The 19,148-nt window shown below is 51.4% G+C and overlaps 1 protein-coding gene across 1 annotated transcript; it reads left to right on the top strand.

The window, feature by feature from the left end:
* Positions 1-286: 286 nt before the first annotated feature.
* SLC4A8 (solute carrier family 4 member 8) lies at positions 287-18,906 on the top strand. Its single transcript, XM_032204857.1, has 25 exons — positions 287-348; positions 5,320-5,401; positions 6,019-6,153; positions 6,556-6,691; positions 6,894-7,054; positions 7,956-8,144; positions 8,342-8,430; positions 8,563-8,720; positions 9,142-9,229; positions 9,676-9,822; positions 9,907-9,998; positions 10,403-10,577; positions 10,793-10,926; positions 11,800-12,045; positions 12,136-12,241; positions 13,162-13,323; positions 13,862-13,975; positions 14,108-14,269; positions 14,859-15,110; positions 15,932-16,000; positions 16,550-16,723; positions 16,817-16,954; positions 17,579-17,679; positions 18,173-18,277; positions 18,508-18,906. Exons 1-24 carry the CDS (start codon positions 304-306, stop codon positions 18,258-18,260), a joined length of 3,243 nt encoding a protein of 1,080 aa, XP_032060748.1. The 5' UTR covers positions 287-303; the 3' UTR covers positions 18,261-18,277; positions 18,508-18,906.
* Positions 18,907-19,148: the final 242 nt, after the last annotated feature.

Below are 19,148 nucleotides of genomic sequence, written 5' to 3'. Positions count from 1 at the left end.
GGGGGGGGCTGTTCCCGGATCGAGGCCGCGGGGCCCTCACCGGGCGCTGCCCCCCACCCCCTGGGACCCCCCCAGCCCCGGCCCTGCCTCCTCCTTCCTCCTCCTCCTCCTCCTCCTCCTCCCGGCCCTGGGCGGGGTTTGGCCCCGGCTCTGGGAGATGGTGGAGCCGGTGTGAGCGGCACCGGGGCTGCAGCCGGCTGCGGCCCCCCCTGGCCCCCGAGCCGCGGGGGGAGCCCGGGACCCCCCCCCCCCCTTTCCTTTTCCATCCCCCCCCCGTCCTCCAGCCCCGACCCCGGCCCAGCCATGCCCGCCGGCAGCAACGAGCCCGATGGGATCCTCAGCTACCAGGTGGGGGGCAGCGGCCCTGGGGGGGGGGGGGCACACATCAACCCCCCCCCCCCCCGGTGCGGCCGGAGGATGCTCGGTGGCTGCTCACTGCGGCATTGCCGGCGGAGGGAGGAGGGGGGGGCTCGGGGGGGGGGGTTGGGGGAGGGAGGGCGTCTGCAAGGAGGGGGGGGGGAGCAGGCTGCAAAGGAGGAGTCCGTAAATGGTGGGGGGGGCATCTGGAAAATGGGGCTCGGGGGGGGGCAGGCTGCTGAAGGGGTGCGAGGGGAGGCTGCGAAGCATCTGCAAGGCCGAAAGGGGGGGGCGGGGGGGGCACAAGTGGGTGCTCAAGGTGGGTGCGAGGGGGGTGTGAGGCAGCAGGGGGGCTGGGGGGGCACCAGGTGTTTAGTGAGGGGGCGCCCCAGCCGGCAGCATCTCCCACACGCCTTGTCTCCCCCCCCACACCTGGCTGTGACCCCCCCTTTGAGGCCGCAGCCCGTCGGAGGGGGACAAAGGCCACTGTCCCCGTGCCACGCAGCCAAGGGGGGGCTCTGCCATTGTCCCCCCCAAGTGCCTGGTGTTGGGGTGTGGGCAGGGAGCAGCGGGGAGGTGGCCCCCACCCCTCCCACCCCCCTTTTAGCATCATCCTGGCCAGGAGGTCCCTGGGGAGCGCCTCCTGCCCCCCCTGCAGCGCCCGTCCCCTCGCTGCTGAGCACCCCTGGGACCCCGTGCCCCACGAGTGGTGGCCCCGAGTCCTCCTGCAGGGCCAGGCCCCGCTGGAGGAGCTCTGGGTGGCAGACAAGGGGGGTGAATTTAATTCACCTTCCCTCACCCCCGGGGAGATGGGGACAGTGGGATGGAGGCGGCAAAGGGAAAACTACCGGAGCATCCCCCAGCTCCCTCCCTGCTTCGGCTCCATGCAGGCAGCATCCTCATCCTGCAGTAACACAGGGATCAGCCTCGTTAATTACATTTGGGGCATCATTAAGTCCATTCAGCTGGCGTGGCTCATGGAGCTGCAGGGACCCCATCCCTCCCATGGCTGCTGGCCAGTCCTGCTGGCACGTGGTGGGACCAGGGGGACGGGACACGAGCTTTGCCTGCTCACACGGTGCTTGTGGTGCTCCTCAGCACCAGGAGGGCTCCAAGCTAGACCTGACCCTCGTCTTTGAGCTTTTTCCAGTCCTCAATTACACCAGAGTTTCCCTGGGGAAAGACTTTTCTTTCTCAACCAGAGGAGTTGCACTGGGGCAGGTAAACTCAGGCAGGGCACTCCAAAAGCCCTCTCTCTCCTGCTGGGTCAAAAAAAAAATCACTGCAAAACAATAAGTTTGAGAAGTTTTGAGGTGGGTACGGGGAGAGGCGTGTGCTGAACTCACAGCACTAAGGGGTTCACTGCAGTTGTGTCAAAACGAGCCTTCCTCCTTTGCTCCAGTGATTTCTGATTTCATTTTTACAAGCAATAATTGCTTCCCGACAAAACCAGCTAGGAAGCAGCCAGACGGAGCTTTTTGCTTAGAAAATAGCGAAGTGGAACCACTCTGGCTGCTCCGAAGCCCACAGACATGCCCTGCAAAGCTCAGCGTCCCCTTTCCCGGCTCATTTTCGATGATTTGATGTTTTCCAGGCGCCTGTCAGTGGTGGAGAAGGACAGAGAGGGAGGGCGAAGCGTCTGCAAGGGCTGGTGCCCGTCCTGGGTCCTCTCCTTCCTGCCCTGCCCCATCCCACGGTCCCGTCCCACGGCTCCACACTGCGATGGCTCTCCTAAACCATTAAATCCTCCAGTGTCCCCAGTGAGATAACCCCGCGGGGCCCATTCAGGTGCCCTAACTGGGTCCCAGAGAGTTTTGATTAGGGCCATTGGCTTTGATAGCATCTCTGTGCAAGGCTTGCAGTGATTTTGGGGATGCTGCAATGGGCAGGGAAGGGTGATGGGATGCTCAGAGCATCCTGCCACAGACCCAGCAGAACCTGGGACTTTTTGGCAGAGGGAGGTGCCCACTTGTCCAGTTTGTGCTTGTATTTGCTCTTTAAGCATTAACACTAAATAATAAAAAAGCAGCGGGGATTCGAGCTTGGGTCATGATGGGATTTTAACTGATTAGACCTCGGTGTCAGCTTCCTTCTCCGTGTTATTTTACACCCCGTGTCACCTTTCAGGGCAAGCTGGGCACTTAACCTTTGTGCCGAGCGGCGCCGGGGAGGAAGTTCATCAGAGCAAGCGAATTTGCATCATAGAAATGATGGATTAGCTCCGATCAGAAAATAAAGTGGGGCTGGAGACAGCTGGCCAATGTGAGCAGGGGAAGCGAGAAGAGTAAAAACGTTGCTTATCTGGATGCGTCTCCCAGCCCTGCACTTTGTGAGGGTTTCTCGGGAACTGATTTCACCCCTCGGGAAAGCAGGGCAGCAAGTTTTGGGGAGAAGAAACCAGCAGGAGCATGGGGAGGGAAGGGTGCACTTTGCAAGGGGCTCTGCCTTGCTGTGTCCTTGCATGGTAGGAAATCCTACTGTTGGAAGATAGACTTTATTTTAAAATTTGGAAGAGTTTTTTTTTTTCTTTCATGTACTCCAAGAGCCATTTCGAAGCTCTGTGTTTCAGTGCCATGCTGGGACTTGCTTTGACTAATAAGGATTTTTAACTAATAGAAGCCTGAAAGGAGGCCATGCCAAAGCGAGACCTTCTTGAAATGCTGTGGTTTTTGAAGGAAATGCTGACAAAAATCAGTACTGTCCCACAGCATTTATTTTCCCACCAGTTTGCACCTCACTTGCATTTCAGCAGCTCATGCTTTTACGTACACCCAAGCACGTTACACGCCTCTTGCCCCAGCAGGACAAGGCATTTACTCTGTTTACTCCATCGGGAACAGTTTTTGCTCGAAGAGGAGCCGGGTTCGTCCTGTCCCTTGATTTCAGCACGAGCTTTGGCTGCGCTGACAATGGGCAAACGCTCTCCGATGACCTTCAGCACGTCCACAAACTTGCTGCTCCTTTTTCCAGACATATTAACAGATGGGCTTCAACTGGGAGCGCTTTGGGCACGGATGCCCTTGGCTCAGCCAAATCCTAACCCCCAAGGGAATTTTGTCAGCCGCTTGGCTGAGGTATCTCCGGCCACATAGGATGCGAGAGCTGAATTTCGCAGCAGCCCCAGGGGCTGGTGGTGTGGTAGTGGTGCGAGCGTTGGTGGGAACAGGAGTTTTGTTGGCATCTCCCAGTCTCGGGGTGTGAGGGTTTAAATACCTGCCGGGATCTGCCTGGGGGTTCTGGTTCTGGAAGGGCCGTTGGTGTTTGTGCCTCTGGTGACGCCCGTGGTGCTGGGGCCCTCCTGGCGAGAAGGCGCGGGATCCGCTCGGATGTCCCGGGAGAATCGGGCCCCATGCATGGCCCAAAGGCTCAATGGAAAGCCGGTGACCAACGTGAGGCCGAACGGGAGCGCAGGCTGGACGTGACTCTTCTGGATGAGCTGCAGGTAGGATGGTGAGGCCTCGGCCGAGAGGCGCCTCCCACCCAAAAACGTGAAAACTCCCCAAAAACCAGAGCCGGCATGCCAGGAGGAGATGGTTGGCACCGGGGCGAGAGGTCCGGGGGTAGGTTTGGCATCACCTGTTGGGTCCATGGGGGCAAAAGGTTTTGTGAGGGAGCAGACAGCTTTCTGCCAGCCTCTGGAAACTGCGGCCCGCAGGTCGCTCTGTTTGTTCTGCCTCCCGACAGGGCCCACTCAGGCTTGCAAATTTGAGGTGATTTCCCGAAGGCCTTTCACCCCACGCTTCTCCCGAGGTTGTTTTTCTGCAACCCGGACCGGGGGGAGCCGGACGCGTTGCTAAGAGGGGACGGAGGGTGGCAGAGGCTGTCACCGGGCGGAGGATGGCAAAGCCACCAGCGCGTGATAACGCAGCCACCGGCGTGCGTGGGCGCCACCAGCGTGCTGCTTTGGCCAGGAGGGAACACTGTTCTGGGGGAAAAAGGGCAGATTTCAGATTAGTGTCAGCAGCTTAAGCGATAAGGAGCGATTTATTTATTTATTTATAATTTACTTATTTATTGAACAAGTCCTCGAGGTTGCTGTGTCCTTATTGCTACAACGGGCAGCACAGGCGAATGTGGCATTTTGTGTTTTGCTTGAACATTGCAGAATTTGGGCTGGTTCGGGCTGTTTCTGAGTGGATGGTGAACCTCTTGCTTCTTGAGTTTCATAGAAGAGCTCAGCCGGTTTCCCCAGTTCTCACTCTTGTTCAGACTTTCAGGAACCAAGCAACTGGGTGCTCAAAATCAAAACAAACAAACAAACAAACAAAAAAATACCCTTCTCCCCCCCCCAAAAAAAGAACAAAAACAAACCAAACCAACCAAACAAACAAAACCCACAGATATTTATTTTTGGGTTTGAACAGACAAAAAGCTTTTGGTTGCTGTGATGTCAGCAGGGGGCTTGTGAACGTGAACCTCGGCGATTCAATCCTCCCCAGCCTTTGACAGCCCCCTTGTGCCTTTAATAACAGAATAATTTGGAAACCAGCGAAAACTCAAGGGCACTCATTTGGGCAATGCATAGGCGATGTCCTGTGGCCAGCTGCCATCTAGTGAGTCCTGCAGGTATCTCCAGCACAGCAGCATGTAGCCAACTGGTATTTTCAGACTGAAAATCACTGCCGTGCAAAGTGCTTTTTTTTTTTTTTTTTTTTTTCCCACGATTTGGAAAATTCTGTTTATTTATTTATTCTTGAAAGTTGCAAAGGAGCTGCACAAACAAGGCGGGAGGGGTGTTGTTTGTTTTTTTTGAGGGGTGTGGGTCTGAAATGCTCTGCCCTCTCTCCCTGCAGCAAATACTTCCACCTTCAATTCTTACAAAAAATAAGCAGTCCTGTGAGCTGTTTTATTTGGCCTCTGGCTGCGGGGCTGCCTCCTGCAAGCCCACATTAGATCAGCTGGGAGGATGTACGGGAGCTCCGTGTCCCCAGCCCCATTGACCTTCTTCTCCTTGCCCAACAGAGACCTGATGAAGAGGCGGTGGTCGACCAGGGGGGAACAAGCAACGTTGTCAATATTCACTATGAGAAGGAGGAGCTGGAAGGTGAGACCCTGCCGAGCCCCTGCTGACCCCCAGCCCAGGTCATTTTCCCATTGCCTGTAGCCCCTAAGCCATCCCTTGCTCGGTGCTTGCAGCAAAACCTGCCGTGCCTCTTCATCAAGGAGCACAGTTGTTTTTTATGATTTTCCTGTAACTTTTAAAACGGAGGGAAAAAGCCCCTGCAGAGGCCACGGCGTGAGCTGCAGCCACGGGGTGAGATGATTCACGGCTCGTTTTCTCGCCGAGGCTGCTCCTGGCTTGGCGAGGTCAGGAGAATAATTTGACGGCTGCAGACACAGGGCTGCAGTTTTTTTTTCCCTTATTGTTCCGGAGCTCATTATCATGGGGTTGATCTGATCTCCTCCCGCCGCCTTGCGCCATACAGAGATTTTAAAAATAATTACATTTGGTGTCCGCTTAATGAGCAAGTCTGAGTGCTGTCCAGGCGAAGCAGAAGTTTGGGAAAAGGTTCAATGCTTCGGGGGCATTTTAGATAACCCGGAGCCGTCGCTTTGTTTGGTCTGTTGTTGCAAAGCCGAAGTAAGATAGTCTCTGAAGAAAGGATGAGCACTGACTGTCATCGTGCTGACAAAAGTGATGCCAATGCTGCTTTCCCACAGGCCACCGGACCCTGTACGTGGGTGTGCAGATGCCCCTGGTGAGGCAGAGCCACCGGCACCACCGGCCCCGCAGCCAGAAGCATCGGAAACGGGAGCGGGCCAAGGGGGCAGCCCCTGAGGACCAGGGCTACCACTGTAAGTCCCACATTTGCTAAATGTCTCCTGGGCAAGTGTGGCTGGTTTGAGTGGCTAGCTGCTATTTTGAGGGAAAACTGCGTTATTTAGCAAGGCCCTCTTTTTCCAAACTTCTCCCAGGATTTGTTTGTTCGTTTGTTTGTTTAGGCAGTTAAATGCGTAGCAAATTTAGGCTTGCCTTCCTTAATGATTCTGGCTTTAAAAATGGAAATGTGGGGAAGTCAGGCAGCCCCTCCTTATGGGGAGGTGGAAGAGATGCTTCCCACGGCTGTGCGCATGCCCAGCCTGGGCAGATGCAGGGCACAGGGACCAGCCCCAGTGTTCAGGGCTGAACTGGTGCTGGTCCAATGCTCACTGCACAGTTCAGGCCCAGTAATGGGACGCGGCTTTGTCTTCTGCCAGACACCCCGTCCCAGCGGGTGCAGTTCATCCTCAGCACCGAGGAGGATGAGCAGCACGTCCCCCACGACTTATTCACCGAGCTGGACGAGATCTGCGTGAAGGAGCGTGAAGATGCAGAGTGGAAGGAAACGGCGAGGTAAATCCCGTCCTGCAGCTGGGAGAGCAGTCCCCGTGCTGGCAGCACGCACGGGCTCTGCTTGCCAGGGCACGAAGCTTGCAGCTTGGGGTGCCGATGTGAGGAACTTTCTCCTCCTGCCACCCCTCAGCTCTGTTAAAGCAGGGCTTGCCGAGCGGGGCTATTTTCTTGCAATGGGGCTGATGCTGGGTGATGTCTGCAGGTGGCTGAAGTTTGAGGAGGACGTGGAAGACGGCGGCGAGCGCTGGAGCAAGCCCTACGTGGCCACGCTCTCCTTGCACAGCCTCTTCGAGCTGAGGAACTGCATCATCAAAGGCACGGTGCTGCTGGACATGTGCGCCAACAGCACCGAGGAGATTGCAGGTAGCACCCGCCTGCCTCTGACCCAAACCTCACCCAGTGGCACGTCCTCTCTTCCAGAAATCCCATTGCTTTTTTGAGTCTGGAAGGATTTTTTTGGGTGCGGGACTGTGCTGCCTCGGCCCGGCTGCAGCCTGAGCGTGTGGCAGTCGCACCAGCTTTTCCTTCCGATAGGGGATCCTTTTGAAAGCAATCTGTGGGGCTACAGAAACAATTAGAGAATGTTCTCGAGCCAAAAAGGGAGTGTGCACAAGGGCTTAGCAGTCTGCTCTTAGAAATACAGAGTCTGTCTGAGAGCTGAACCTCTTTAAATAAACTATATATTACAAGCCATTTCCTCTCATTCTTTTTTTTTTCTTTTTTTCTTTTGCCTTAACATCCAGGATTTAGGAGCTTTAAAGGCAGAGTTTATCTGGCAGATGACCAAGCAGTGTGTTTCTGTGGGGAAGATAATTGAAGTTAATTGAAAAAACAGCTTTGGAGAAATTATCCTTGACTGGCAGGTCTCCATTCAACCTTTTCAAGAGCTGGTGAAGTCAGCGCCATTCTTAGCACATTTCTCCCTGGGCTCAGCAAATTACAGTCAATTGGCCAGGGGAACTCAGGGAAAGTCTGCGCTATAGATTGCTTATAATTTGGTTAAATGTGTGGAGTAATACAGAAAGGCCAGATCGGGCAAGGAAATTGCATTATTTAGAATGAGAAATAATGATCTTAGCTGAGTGATGAATAAGCACTTTGATGATGGGTTTTAGCAAAAGAAAATTCTTGCTTTCATTGCAAAGACTCAACTGTATTAAAATGTCTCACTAAGCAGGGCTGTGCCTATGCTAGGCTCTCCCGCATTCCCCCCGGGATTTGGGGGTTTCTCCTTTGGTGGCTTCATTTCCCTTTCCACCCTCAGATATGATCCTGGACCAGCAAAACCAGTCCAGCGAATTTGACGAGAGCATGCGGGAGAAAGTCCGAGAAGTCCTCCTGAAGAAGCACCACCATCAGAACGAGAAGAAGAGAAACAACCTCCTCCCCATTGTCCGCTCGTTTGCCGACGTGAGCAAGAGGCAGCCAGACCTGCACCCCCTCGACAAGCCAGGTGAGGGCTCCTGCAGGGCTTTGGCACCGGGAGAGGGTTTCTGCAGGGTCTGGCACCAGGTGAAAGCTTCTGCGGGGCTTTGGCACCAGGTGAAGGTTTCTGCAGGGCTTTGGCCCCATTAGACTTGCCCTGACTGAGGAGAAGCGTCCCAGTTGCTCCTTGTCTGTCTTTCTGAGTGTCTTTCTTTTTCCTGCCAGCCCAAACACTCACCCCCCATACTCCTCCCACCACCATAGAAGCTAAAAATGGGGTGAACCATGACACCAGCCCAATGGATTTAAGCAAGGTGAGATACCTGGAGCTTTCTTATGCCTTTAGGGCTGGCTTTGCTCTTGCAAACTTGGCTGCAGAACATGCAGCAGATTGCTGTGGGCTTTCATTTTGGGGTAATTGCCTGAAAATCGCTTGTTGTGTCCAGGCTGAGCTGCACTTCATGAAGAAAATTCCTATTGGGGCTGAAGCAGCAAACGTGCTCGTAGGAGAGCTGGATTTCCTTCACCAGCCCATCATGGCATTTGCCCGCCTGACCCCGGCGGTCCTCCTCTCAGGCATGACAGAAGTTCCCATCCCAACCAGGTCCGAATGCCCAAGGTTTTTATTTAGAAATAACAACAACAAAAAAAAAAACAACAAACAAAACATCAAATTTCATCCCAAGGAAATGGGGCCAGCAGGAGCGACTCCACAAGCACATTTCCCACATCTGTCACTCCTCACCTTTGCTTCTCCCTTCCCTACCGCAGCTTTTAAATGCATTCCTCAATTTTAATGAACATCAACCCAAACATTAAAAAAAAATGCATTGGCTATCTTTAATGAGAGTCAGCCCAAAAATCCAGTTAGCAAGTTTTGATGAATTTCATATTCATTGCCGGAGGCGGTGAGCGTGCATTCCCCATCTCAAGCTGCATTCTGGGCTGGGTGCTCCTGGCAATTTCTCTGAGCGCTCTCTAAGCAAGGGCATGTTCTTCTCTCTCCTTCTGTTTTTCTTGCCCAGGTTCCTGTTTATTTTGCTGGGACCAGAAGGAAAAGCCCATCAGTACCACGAGATTGGCAGATCCATGGCTACTCTCATGACGGATGAGGTGTGATGAGATAAGAGAGATCTCTGGGTCTTTTTTAGTTATCTTCCTCTCTCCCCTTCTGCACTGTAGTGAAGAAGCACATTTGCTTTCCCAGCTGTCCACAGCTCTCCAGATAACCCACCCCTTGTTTGCTTCCAAAGCAAACACTTGGCTCTACATCACCCCATGTCCCAGAGCCTGAAATCCCACCTGGGACCTGCACCTCATCCTTCTCCTTCTCCCTGGGATCCCCAACATGCTGTCCAGGCATTGCCAGGGCCAGCAAAACCTCTCCTTTTTAAGCAAAAAGCTGTGGAGTGCTGTGAGGGACGGGATCCCTGTGGAGGAGATGGCCACAAACGCATCAGATTGTTCCTTTTGACGAAATTTGGGGGAAATTATCTTGCGTTTAGCTAAGAGCTTATTGCACTGGTTAGGACATCCGAGCTGTTGTCTCCTGTCGACAGGTTTTCCATGACGTTGCCTATAAAGCCAAGAACCGGGCAGACCTTGTGGCTGGCATCGACGAGTTCCTGGATCAGGTCACGGTCTTGCCGCCGGGAGAGTGGGATCCATCGATCCGAATCGAGCCCCCCAAAAATCTCCCTTCACAGGTGGGTGCCGTGGTGGAGGGAGGTGTGAGGGGGACGGGCAGGAGGCTTACAAAGAAATACGTATCTCTGTTTCCTTTTTGACAGAAAAAAAGGAAGACGCCGGGACTTCTTGATGACAGTGCTTCTCATAGAAAGCCAGAAAAACACAGTGGCCCTGAATTAGAGCGAACGGGAAGGTGTGAGCTTTAATGTTATCATTTTTTTTGCCTCTAAAAACTGAGCATGCACCTTCCCTTCTAGTGTTTTCTGGGGTTAGTTGCTGCAGTAAAGGGGCTCCGCGTTACCTACTTGGGTCCCTGGGCCAGGCAGCTGGGGGGCCTGGGGCAGCTGGGCTGAGCCACAGCATCGTTGCACGTGTGGGGCTGTTGCAATAACAGAGGATGGGGTGTCAGGTTAGCTCTTTTTTGTTGTTGGAGGGTGTTTTTTGTGTGTGTCCCAGTTCCTACTGGGTGTAAACTGGGAGAAAGACACTGTTTTTTAGCAATGGAAGATACTCTGTGCTCATGATTGCCCTTCTGCAGCAAAGAAAATTCACTGTGGTCTGCCAGGACAACAGCCTATTTCTTTGTCCTTCCTCCAGGCTCTTTGGAGGTCTGATCCTGGATGTGAAGCGAAAAGTCCCATGGTTCTGGAGTGACTTTCGGGATGCTCTGAGCCTGCAGTGTCTGGCATCCTTCCTCTTCCTCTACTGTGCCTGCATGTCCCCTGTCATCACCTTCGGGGGGCTGCTGGGGGAGGCGACCGACGGCCACATAGTGAGTACCTCTCCTCCGTGGGGTAGCACGGAGGGGTATTTAAGAAATGTGCATGGATGTGGAACTGAGGGATGTGGGTTAGTGATGGGACTCATCAGGTCACGTTGATGGTTGGACTTGATGATCTTGAAAGTCTTTTTCCAACCTGTTCTATGAAAAAGTCTTTGCTGCAGCTCTGCTCACATGATTTATTTGCTTCTCTCTTCCCTGGCCAGAGTGCCATGGAGTCATTACTGGGCGCATCCATGACTGGTGTGGTCTATTCCCTCTTTGCCGGCCAACCTCTCACCATTCTCGGCAGCACCGGCCCTGTCCTCGTGTTTGAGAAGATCCTCTACAAGTTCTGCAAGTAAGGAGGTGCAGTGATAGCAAAAAGATGTGGTTTTTTTTTTTTGGTTATTTTTCATAGAGGTGGTTGTAAGATTGAAATTAATTTCTGTGTCGTGTACAGTGTGTGCTCCTGCTTTCGTTAGTGATGGTGCAAGAGCAATTGGCCTCTGGAGGACTAAAGGGTTTGCAGAGTTAAATCGAAGCATGAGGAGGAGAAACCACAAGAATGAGGATGACCAAGATGGGATGCATGAGGGAAAGGAGACAAATCACGCTGGTTTGGGAGTAGGAAGATTTACTTTGCTCCCAGCACAAAGCTAAGCACTTTTTAGCCTGCTTTTTGCTGGAAGTGGGAATAAATATATGTTGCCCAAATATCCAAATAGTTTTCCTTTTTGCTGAAACATTTTGAGTTTTGATGATATTATTGAGAAAGTAGGGGCTTTTCATGTGAAATGCATATTTTCCATGACAGCCCTTTGTTGTGATGACTTTGATTAACCACCCTTGCTGTAATTAGTCACTTCTATTATTAAGCCCCACCGTGCTGGTAGCAAGTGCCTGGGTGCCAAGCCAGCTGGTTTCTGTGCTCGGGCATGGGGTGATGGGTGAGAACAGCGCCTTCCCCAGTAAGCACCTGACCTCAATTAGCCTCCAAGGCGTTAACACAGCATAATTGCTAAATAATGATAATTATCTAATGGGCCTCTCCTCTTGTGGGCCCACACCCTGCACTGCAGCCCCGAGGCTGTCTGTAGTAGTACATGGAAACCGCGTTCACCATCCACAGGCTCGACATGTTCCAAAACAGCTCCGGATTTTCCCCGAAGGATGGCACGTCTTGGAGCTTCCTGCTGGGCTTCCCACCCTTTGCTTTATTTTGTTTTCCCAGGGACTATGCACTCTCCTACCTCTCCCTGAGGACGTGCATAGGGCTGTGGACCGCCTTCCTCTGCGTGGTGCTGGTGGCCACGGATGCCAGCTGCTTGGTGTGCTACATCACCCGCTTCACCGAAGAAGCCTTCGCTGCCCTCATCTGCATCATCTTCATCTACGAGGCTCTGGAGAAGCTGATCTGCCTGGGAGAGACCTACCCTGTGCACATGCACAGCAAGCTTGACTTCCTCACCATCTACTAGTGGGTTTTTTGGCCTAAAACGCTCCTCGGCAGGAGCTTAGGGCTGCACCTCCGTCGCCTTACCCTTGCCCTTGGCTTTTCTCCTCCCAGCTGTAAGTGTGAGGCGCCGACCCATCCCAGCAACGAGACCCTGCGCTTTTGGGAGAGCAACAAGATCAACGTGTCTGCCATCGCCTGGGGAAACCTCACGGTGACCGTAAGTCCCTGGCTGCCGCTTCCTTGTGCCGCGGGGTGTGCGCGTCCCTGCAAGCACCCTCCCGTGGGCGCTGATGTGGTGCGAAACTCTGCGCCCTCCGGGTGATGGCATGCTTCAAACCGTGCTGGGGCTGCTCTGAAAAATCAGTCCTTAAGTGCAAGACGCGTGGTCTGCCCTGGGATGGGGAGTCCGCCTTGTTACCAGCATCGTGGGTGATAACTGTCATCCTCAGCCCTCTGCAGGACAGTACTTCTGGCTGGGAGCGAGGTTAAGTGGGTGGTTTGAATGTTGTAGATGCTGGAGGACTTAAGTTCATGCTTGAAGGTAGTAATTGGTTCTTTAATTGGTCCTTAATAACTCCAGGCCCCGGTTTCTTATTCAGCGCTGTCTGTAAGTACGTGCATAAATTTGCATGTCTGAGCAGCCTCCCGGGCTGCTGGTGCTGGAAGCAGAGCCCAGGCATAGGATGGAGGCTCTCATGGACATCTTCAGCCCCTTTTGGCCAGATTCTGTGAGTCCTCCCCTGGGAAGGGACAATTTGTGTCTTTCCTACCACGGTGGTCATAGCCCTCCTTCCCTGCTCCCTCTTTCTCTATCCCCAAGAGTTTCCAGCGTCCTCTTCTGGATGTGTCCTTCCCCTGTGGTGTCTTTTTCAGCCACAGTTACCTCCTGTTCAGGTGGAGGATGTGCCATGGGCCTGTGGCATGGTGTCCCATCACATCTCTGCATTTCCCCTCCGTGTAGTTTGACGTGTCACTCGTTAAGCTGCTGCTGCTGCTCATTAAATATACATCTCCCTTGGCAGCAGTAGGTACAAAATCGTGGATCTTGGACCCAAATCCTTAACCCTTCCCCCAGTTATCCAAGGTTTCCCTGCAGCATGTGCACTGCCGTTGTGTCCTGATGCTCTGTTTCTCCAGGAATGTCGACATTTGCATGGAGAATTTCACGGACCCGCCTGTGGACACAACGGCCCCTACACGCCCAATGTCCTCTTCTGGTCCTGCATCCTCTTCTTCTCCACCTTTGTCCTGTCAAGCTCCTTGAAGATGTTTAAAACCAGCCGCTATTTCCCAACCAGAGTAGGTAGAAGATGGTGGAACAGTGATCCCACCTACCTTATGACCTGTCCCGGAGCAAATTTGCACTCAGGCAGTGGGAAATCAGGTCCTCCAGAGGTTGTTTGTGTTTGGTTTGTTTGTCTGTATTTTTTTTCCTCCCCTTACCATCTTTGCATTAGGGAAAAGCTGATTCCAATGAGAAGCTGTTGTAGAAAAAGAGATTATTTCTTCCTTACAGGGAACAAATATGCCTCAGTGCCTTATTCCCATTGCAGCTGTGAGAGTGGCTGTAGTGGCAGGTGTCTGTTTCCAAATATTTTAATTAAAAAAAAAAAAAGGCAGTTAAAAAAACCCCAAACCTTTCCCCCTAATTAAACTGTTTTCTTTTAAGTCGGACACCAGATCTTACAGGGACAAACACAGCAACAGTTTCTAACCAAGGGGTTTGGCTGCATGTCCTCAGAGTGGTGGGATTTTGTTAACCAGCTGTGATGCTGCTGACGTCCCTAATTTGTCTGTCTCGTGCCATGACCCTTTCTGCTCTGCTTTCTTGCCACAGGTACGGTCCACCATAAGTGACTTTGCTGTTTTCCTCACCATCGTCGTCATGGTGCTCATTGACTTCCTGATTGGGATCCCCTCACCGAAGCTCCACGTCCCCCATATGTTCAAGGTAATGGGGTGTCTTGGCACAGCTGGCCTCACCTTGTGCCCATGGGGACACCTTGAGGTGATGGAGGGGAAAATGAAAGCCAGCGAAGTGTCTGGGCTGGGAGATGAAGCTGCCGTCCCTGCTTTGTCACAGCCCACCAGAGATGACCGTGGGTGGCTCATCAGCCCCATAGGACCCAACCCTTGGTGGACGGTGCTGGCTGCACTCATCCCAGCCCTGCTCTGCACCATCTTGATCTTCATGGACCAGCAGATCACCGCTGTTATCGTGAACAGGAAGGAGCACAGGCTGAAGGTAAGGGGCTGCAAGAGGTGACTCCATCCCCAACCCACTCTGGGCTGCAGGTGTGGGGAGAAGCTCCTTTTCCAAGTGCTTTGCAGAAGCAAATTTGCAAATTGGCTTGGGACAATGGAACTCTGCTTGACGGGTGCTCTCCTGCATTGGTGACGACACAGGGTGCAAAAGACAGGGGAAGTTGGACAAGGAATCTTTCAGAGCAGCAAATTAACCTTAGAGCAATACAGAAGAGCTTTTTTGTTTTAAAATGTCAGCAGATGCTTGGGGGAATGAATCGTTTTGATGCGCTGCCAGGGATAACTCAGAGTCACATCTTGCTTGCAAGTGTGACTTTTTTATGAATGGAAAAAAAAGTCAGTATTTCTTGAAGAGGTAGGAGTTGTACAAAAAAAAAAAGCCACAAATTACTTTGTCTGGCCAGATTTTCGTGCAAAGTGCTTGTTCAAAGAGTGGATACATCCTTAGTTATTTTTTTTTTTTTTTTAATTTTGTAAAAATTGACTTCAGCTCCAGCAGGGTTTGGGCTGTCCACACTGTCCTTGCTCTTGTGCCGTGGGGTGCTCTGATTCTTGTTTCACTCCCGCAGAAAGGATGCGGGTACCACCTGGACCTTTTCATGGTGGCTGTGATGCTCGGGGTGTGCTCTGTCATGGGCCTGCCGTGGTTTGTGGCTGCAACCGTCCTGTCCATCACCCACGTGAATAGCCTCAAACTTGAGTCTGGCTGCTCAGCTCCGGGAGAACAACCCAGGTTTTTGGGGATACGAGAGCAGAGAGTCACTGGCTTGATGATCTTTGTGCTCATGGGCTGCTCCGTCTTCTTGACCACTGTATTAAAGGTAGGAGGAAAATGCAAAACACCCAACAGCCTTGATTTTTTATTTGTATTTTTTGGAGATTATACAAAACCAAAACCAGTCCTTTCTCTCTAGGCCTGAGTAGCTGTGGGGTACAGGAGGAGGTGATCCTAAACCTTGGGGCATGCCCCATGGTGGGAACCAGCTCCCATTAGGCTTTCCAGCCCTGCAGACCTTGGTCTGGTGTGCTTGAGGGCATCAAGCCGCATCACTGCTTTATTTTTTGGGCTTGCCTGTGTTTATGGGCTACAATCTAGCCTATCCAGACCACTACATCTGCTCTCTTTCAATCAGGCAGCAAGCTAATTGATTGCAGTTTGCACCCCAAATGCCTCAGAACTGCCATTCCCATAGCTAAACATGCTGCAGTCATCCTTTGCACGTTCCTCCCACAAAGTAATCTCATCTCTAGGCTAAAAGGAGGCACGTTGCATTTGTGTGTTGCCACACAAATATGTAGAACTGGTTTTCTGCCATCTCAGAACGCAGCATATGGTAGCATGGGTGAAATCACCTATTTTCCTCCAACCTTTCTGGAAAATAGGATTATTTCGATGAAATGTAGCTCAAAAGTTCAGCCTAAAGCAGAGAACTCACAGGCAAATGCACAAAATGTCTAATGGATAAAATTTAAAGCATCTCCAACCCTGTGGAAACTGGAAAGCTTTAGGAAACTTTCTGTAGTGCCTGTAGAATGAAGTGGTAATGAAAATGCAATTAAATTTGAAATTTAAATGAAATTAAATTTAAATTTATTTGAAAATGTAATTATTTTATTTAGAATTACTGTCTTCTCTTTGCAGTTTATACCAATGCCTGTGCTGTACGGTGTCTTTCTCTACATGGGTGTATCATCGCTCAGAGGAATCCAGGTGTGGACTTTCATAGCATGCAGCATGTCTGCTCCCTGCTATTTCCTCTTAATAGAAGCAGAAAAAAAAAAAAAAAAATCTGATAGTCAGTGGCTTGGGAAAAGCCTCTTCAAAAGCAAGCAATGAAAATATTTTGTATAACAAAGAAATCGGTGGAGGCCCAAGAGGTCTGTGGGGCATGGAGGACCAGGCAGGTTCAGTGCTGTTTCATGGTATTAGGGCAGGCCAGCGTTCAGTGATGTGAAAATGGGGGAATTCAGTGCAAATGGGAGGAAATTTCTCCCACTGCTGGAAATCCTTGCTGGGGGAGCGAAGAAATGATAATTATAGAATAATTAGGAGTAACTGCAATTTGGTGGACAGCTCTGCTGGTGGGCAAGCTGGTTTACAGACAGAGCTAAGGGAAAACGGGTGCAGCTCCCAGGAGGAAGGTGGTGGGATCAACGCTTCCTCATTGTAACTGAGAGCCTGAAAAATCCCTACAGATTTCAGCCAGGCCAGCACCATTCTGCAGCCCCAAGGTGGCAACTTCTCCCTGTTATTCTGCAGTTCTTCGATCGCTTGAAGCTGTTCGGGATGCCGGCGAAACACCAGCCAGATTTCATCTACCTGCGGCACGTGCCCTTGCGGAAGGTGCATCTCTTCACCCTGATCCAGCTGACCTGCCTCGTCCTGCTCTGGGTCATCAAGGCGTCCCGGGCTGCCATCGTCTTTCCCATGATGGTAGGAGTTGCTTCTCAGTGGGATGTTTGCAGCGGGGTGTAGCACTGCCTCTGGCCTCACTGCATCTTCCCTTTTTTTTTTTTTTCCGTGAAGGTTTTGGCTCTCGTTTTTGTCCGGAAAGTCATGGATTTCTGCTTCTCAAAGCGAGAGCTCAGCTGGCTGGATGACCTTATGCCAGAAAGCAAGAAGAAGAAGTTGGATGATGCCAAAAATGAAGCCAAAGAAGAAGAGGTAACACTTACTGCCCAGGGAAGTGGTGGAGTCACCATCCCTGGAAGTCTTCAAAAGACGTTTAGATGTAGAGCTTAGGGATATGGTTTAGTGGAGGGCTGTTAGCGTTAGGTTGGAGGTTGAACTCGATGACCTTGAGGTCTCTTCCAACCTAGAAAATTCTGTGATTCTGTGATTCTGTGATTACTATGTGCGTGGGGTTGGACATATCCCTGGAGTTGTGAGGTTGCCCATTTCTATCGCAGCCGTTTGTTAAAAGTTGGGAAAGATCAGAACTAAACAGAAGGAGATCCCAGTAGCCTGGATCCCACATCGCAACCACTTTTTTTCCCCAAGTTAGCAGTGAGCTTACCACTAGAACAGACATAGAATTTTAAAATGTCTTTTCAAAGAAAGTTGTTGTTTGTTGTTATTATTATTATTATTATGTATTTCAAATATTTTCTCATAGTGGGTGTTTAACCTCCAAAAATGTTTGCAGTGGAAGTTTTTTATCCTGCTCCACCAACAGCTAAAACTGACAGGAATCAGAAGGAGGGGGCAGCACATGATGGCTGTATGGGGTTTTAGTTTATCTGCCCTTTGCTCAAAGGCAGAACAGGTGATTTGTCCCTTTGATGCCAGGAGTCTCAGAAGATGATGGAAGCCGCTGCTGCAAATTCAGTCCAGCTGAACCTGGTGAAGACCAGCTACCTGGATGTCCCAAAGCAGAACAACAGTGACAGGTAAAGCCCCACCAAGTGCCAGGACCCCCAGCAAGAGTAGTTTGTAGGGGTTTGGCACAACTTGCTCTGCTTGCATCTTTGCTGAGCATCCCTTAGAACCCAACGGTCAGCTTTGTGTGAAAATCAGGTTTCTGGGCAGAGCTGCAGGAAGGGATCGCAGGGCTCTGAGCAGAGTAACTGCACGACTCATGCTTGACCCCATCATCAGTGTGTCTGCAGCATCTGGAGATCCTCGTGCTTAGAAATGAAGAGTTGCAGGCATGACCTGTGCCAGCAGTGGGAGGCCAGGCCACGGCTAAACACTTGCAAGAGAATTGCACGGAGCTGTTGCTCTACAGCATTCAAGCTTGCTTTCCCAGACTCATCACCAGTGAAACCTCACATGCTTGTGCTGGTCTTCAGTGCTTTGGGTCACCCCATTCTCCTTGCTGATGCAGTTGGTGGCTTTGGTTCCTGTTAGCACAGTGATTGCTATCTAAAATATGTATTGCAGGACTGACCCCTCTGAGATTAACATCTCAGATGAAATGTCGAAAACAACCGTATGGAAGGCTCTTACCATGAACACAGAAAAACTCTGAATCCGAGGAGGAAAGAGGTAAAAGGATTGCACGGTGCATGTGACGGAGTATTTCAGAGGTGTGGATGCAGCACTGAGGGGTGTGTTTTAGTGATGGGACTTGGTAGGGCAGGGTGATGGTTGTACTTGGTGATCCTGCAGGTCTTTTCCAGCCTAGACAATTCTGTGATTCTGTTCTGTGAGTCTATGCATGCTGACTGGTCCTCTCCTTGGGGATGGTCTCTCTTTTTTTTTTTTTTTTTTCCCAGTTTTCCTCTTTAGGGATCTTGGCTTTGAAGGAGAGGAGTGAGAACGTGACTCAGGGATGAGCCAGCGCAGAAGCGAGGACAAACCGCTGTTTCACATGGAGGAAAGGAAACAAGTGAGCACAAGCCCTCCCTGGTTTTCTCCTCCGAGTAGCAGGATTCCCATTAAAGCCATTTTCAAGACATTTCCTGTTATCCTTGGTGTGCTTCAGGCATTCAGTATCTCTAGACCAGCAAACTGAGGTGCACATTGCAGTCCGTGGGAGTTCGGTGTTGTTCAGCCTCCGTGTGTACACGCGTGTGTTGTTGCGGTTTTGTAGTGGTAGAGGGACGGCTACCGCTTCATCATTCAGTGCTATCTATTTTTTTTATATCTAACCCCCCCCCCCTCCCCTTTCCCTTTTTTTCCAAATATAAACTCCGAATGTACGAAATTTTTTTCTGTTATTTTTGACGCATTCTCCGCTTTCTTCTTCGTCACTGCCAGGTTTTTGGTCTGGTTTGGGGTCCTTGATTCACTCTTATGTCTCTTATTGGTACAAGAGGGATGCCCTCCATGGCAGGGAGCGTGGAAATCACCTGAGCAGCTGGGCTAAGGCTTAGGAAAAGGTTTTGCTCCAGTTTTGCATTTTTATTTTTTTTTA

This window comes from Aythya fuligula, chromosome 29 (assembly GCF_009819795.1).
Source record: "Aythya fuligula isolate bAytFul2 chromosome 29, bAytFul2.pri, whole genome shotgun sequence".
NCBI lineage: Eukaryota > Metazoa > Chordata > Aves > Anseriformes > Anatidae > Aythya > Aythya fuligula.
The sequence above is the reverse complement of the archived record's forward strand: the minus strand, read 5'-3'. Positions and strand labels throughout refer to the sequence as shown.

Excerpts from the sequence above, each read along its gene's own strand:
- SLC4A8 (XM_032204857.1), top strand. The coding sequence starts at position 304 with ATGCCCGCCGGCAGCAACGAGCCCGATGGGATCCTCAGCTACCAG. Across the intron at positions 5,402-6,018 it reads TGAGAAGGAGGAGCTGGAAG|GCCACCGGACCCTGTACGTG; the intron begins GTGAGACCCTGC and ends GCTTTCCCACAG. Across the intron at positions 12,242-13,161 it reads GGGGAAACCTCACGGTGACC|GAATGTCGACATTTGCATGG; the intron begins GTAAGTCCCTGG and ends CTGTTTCTCCAG.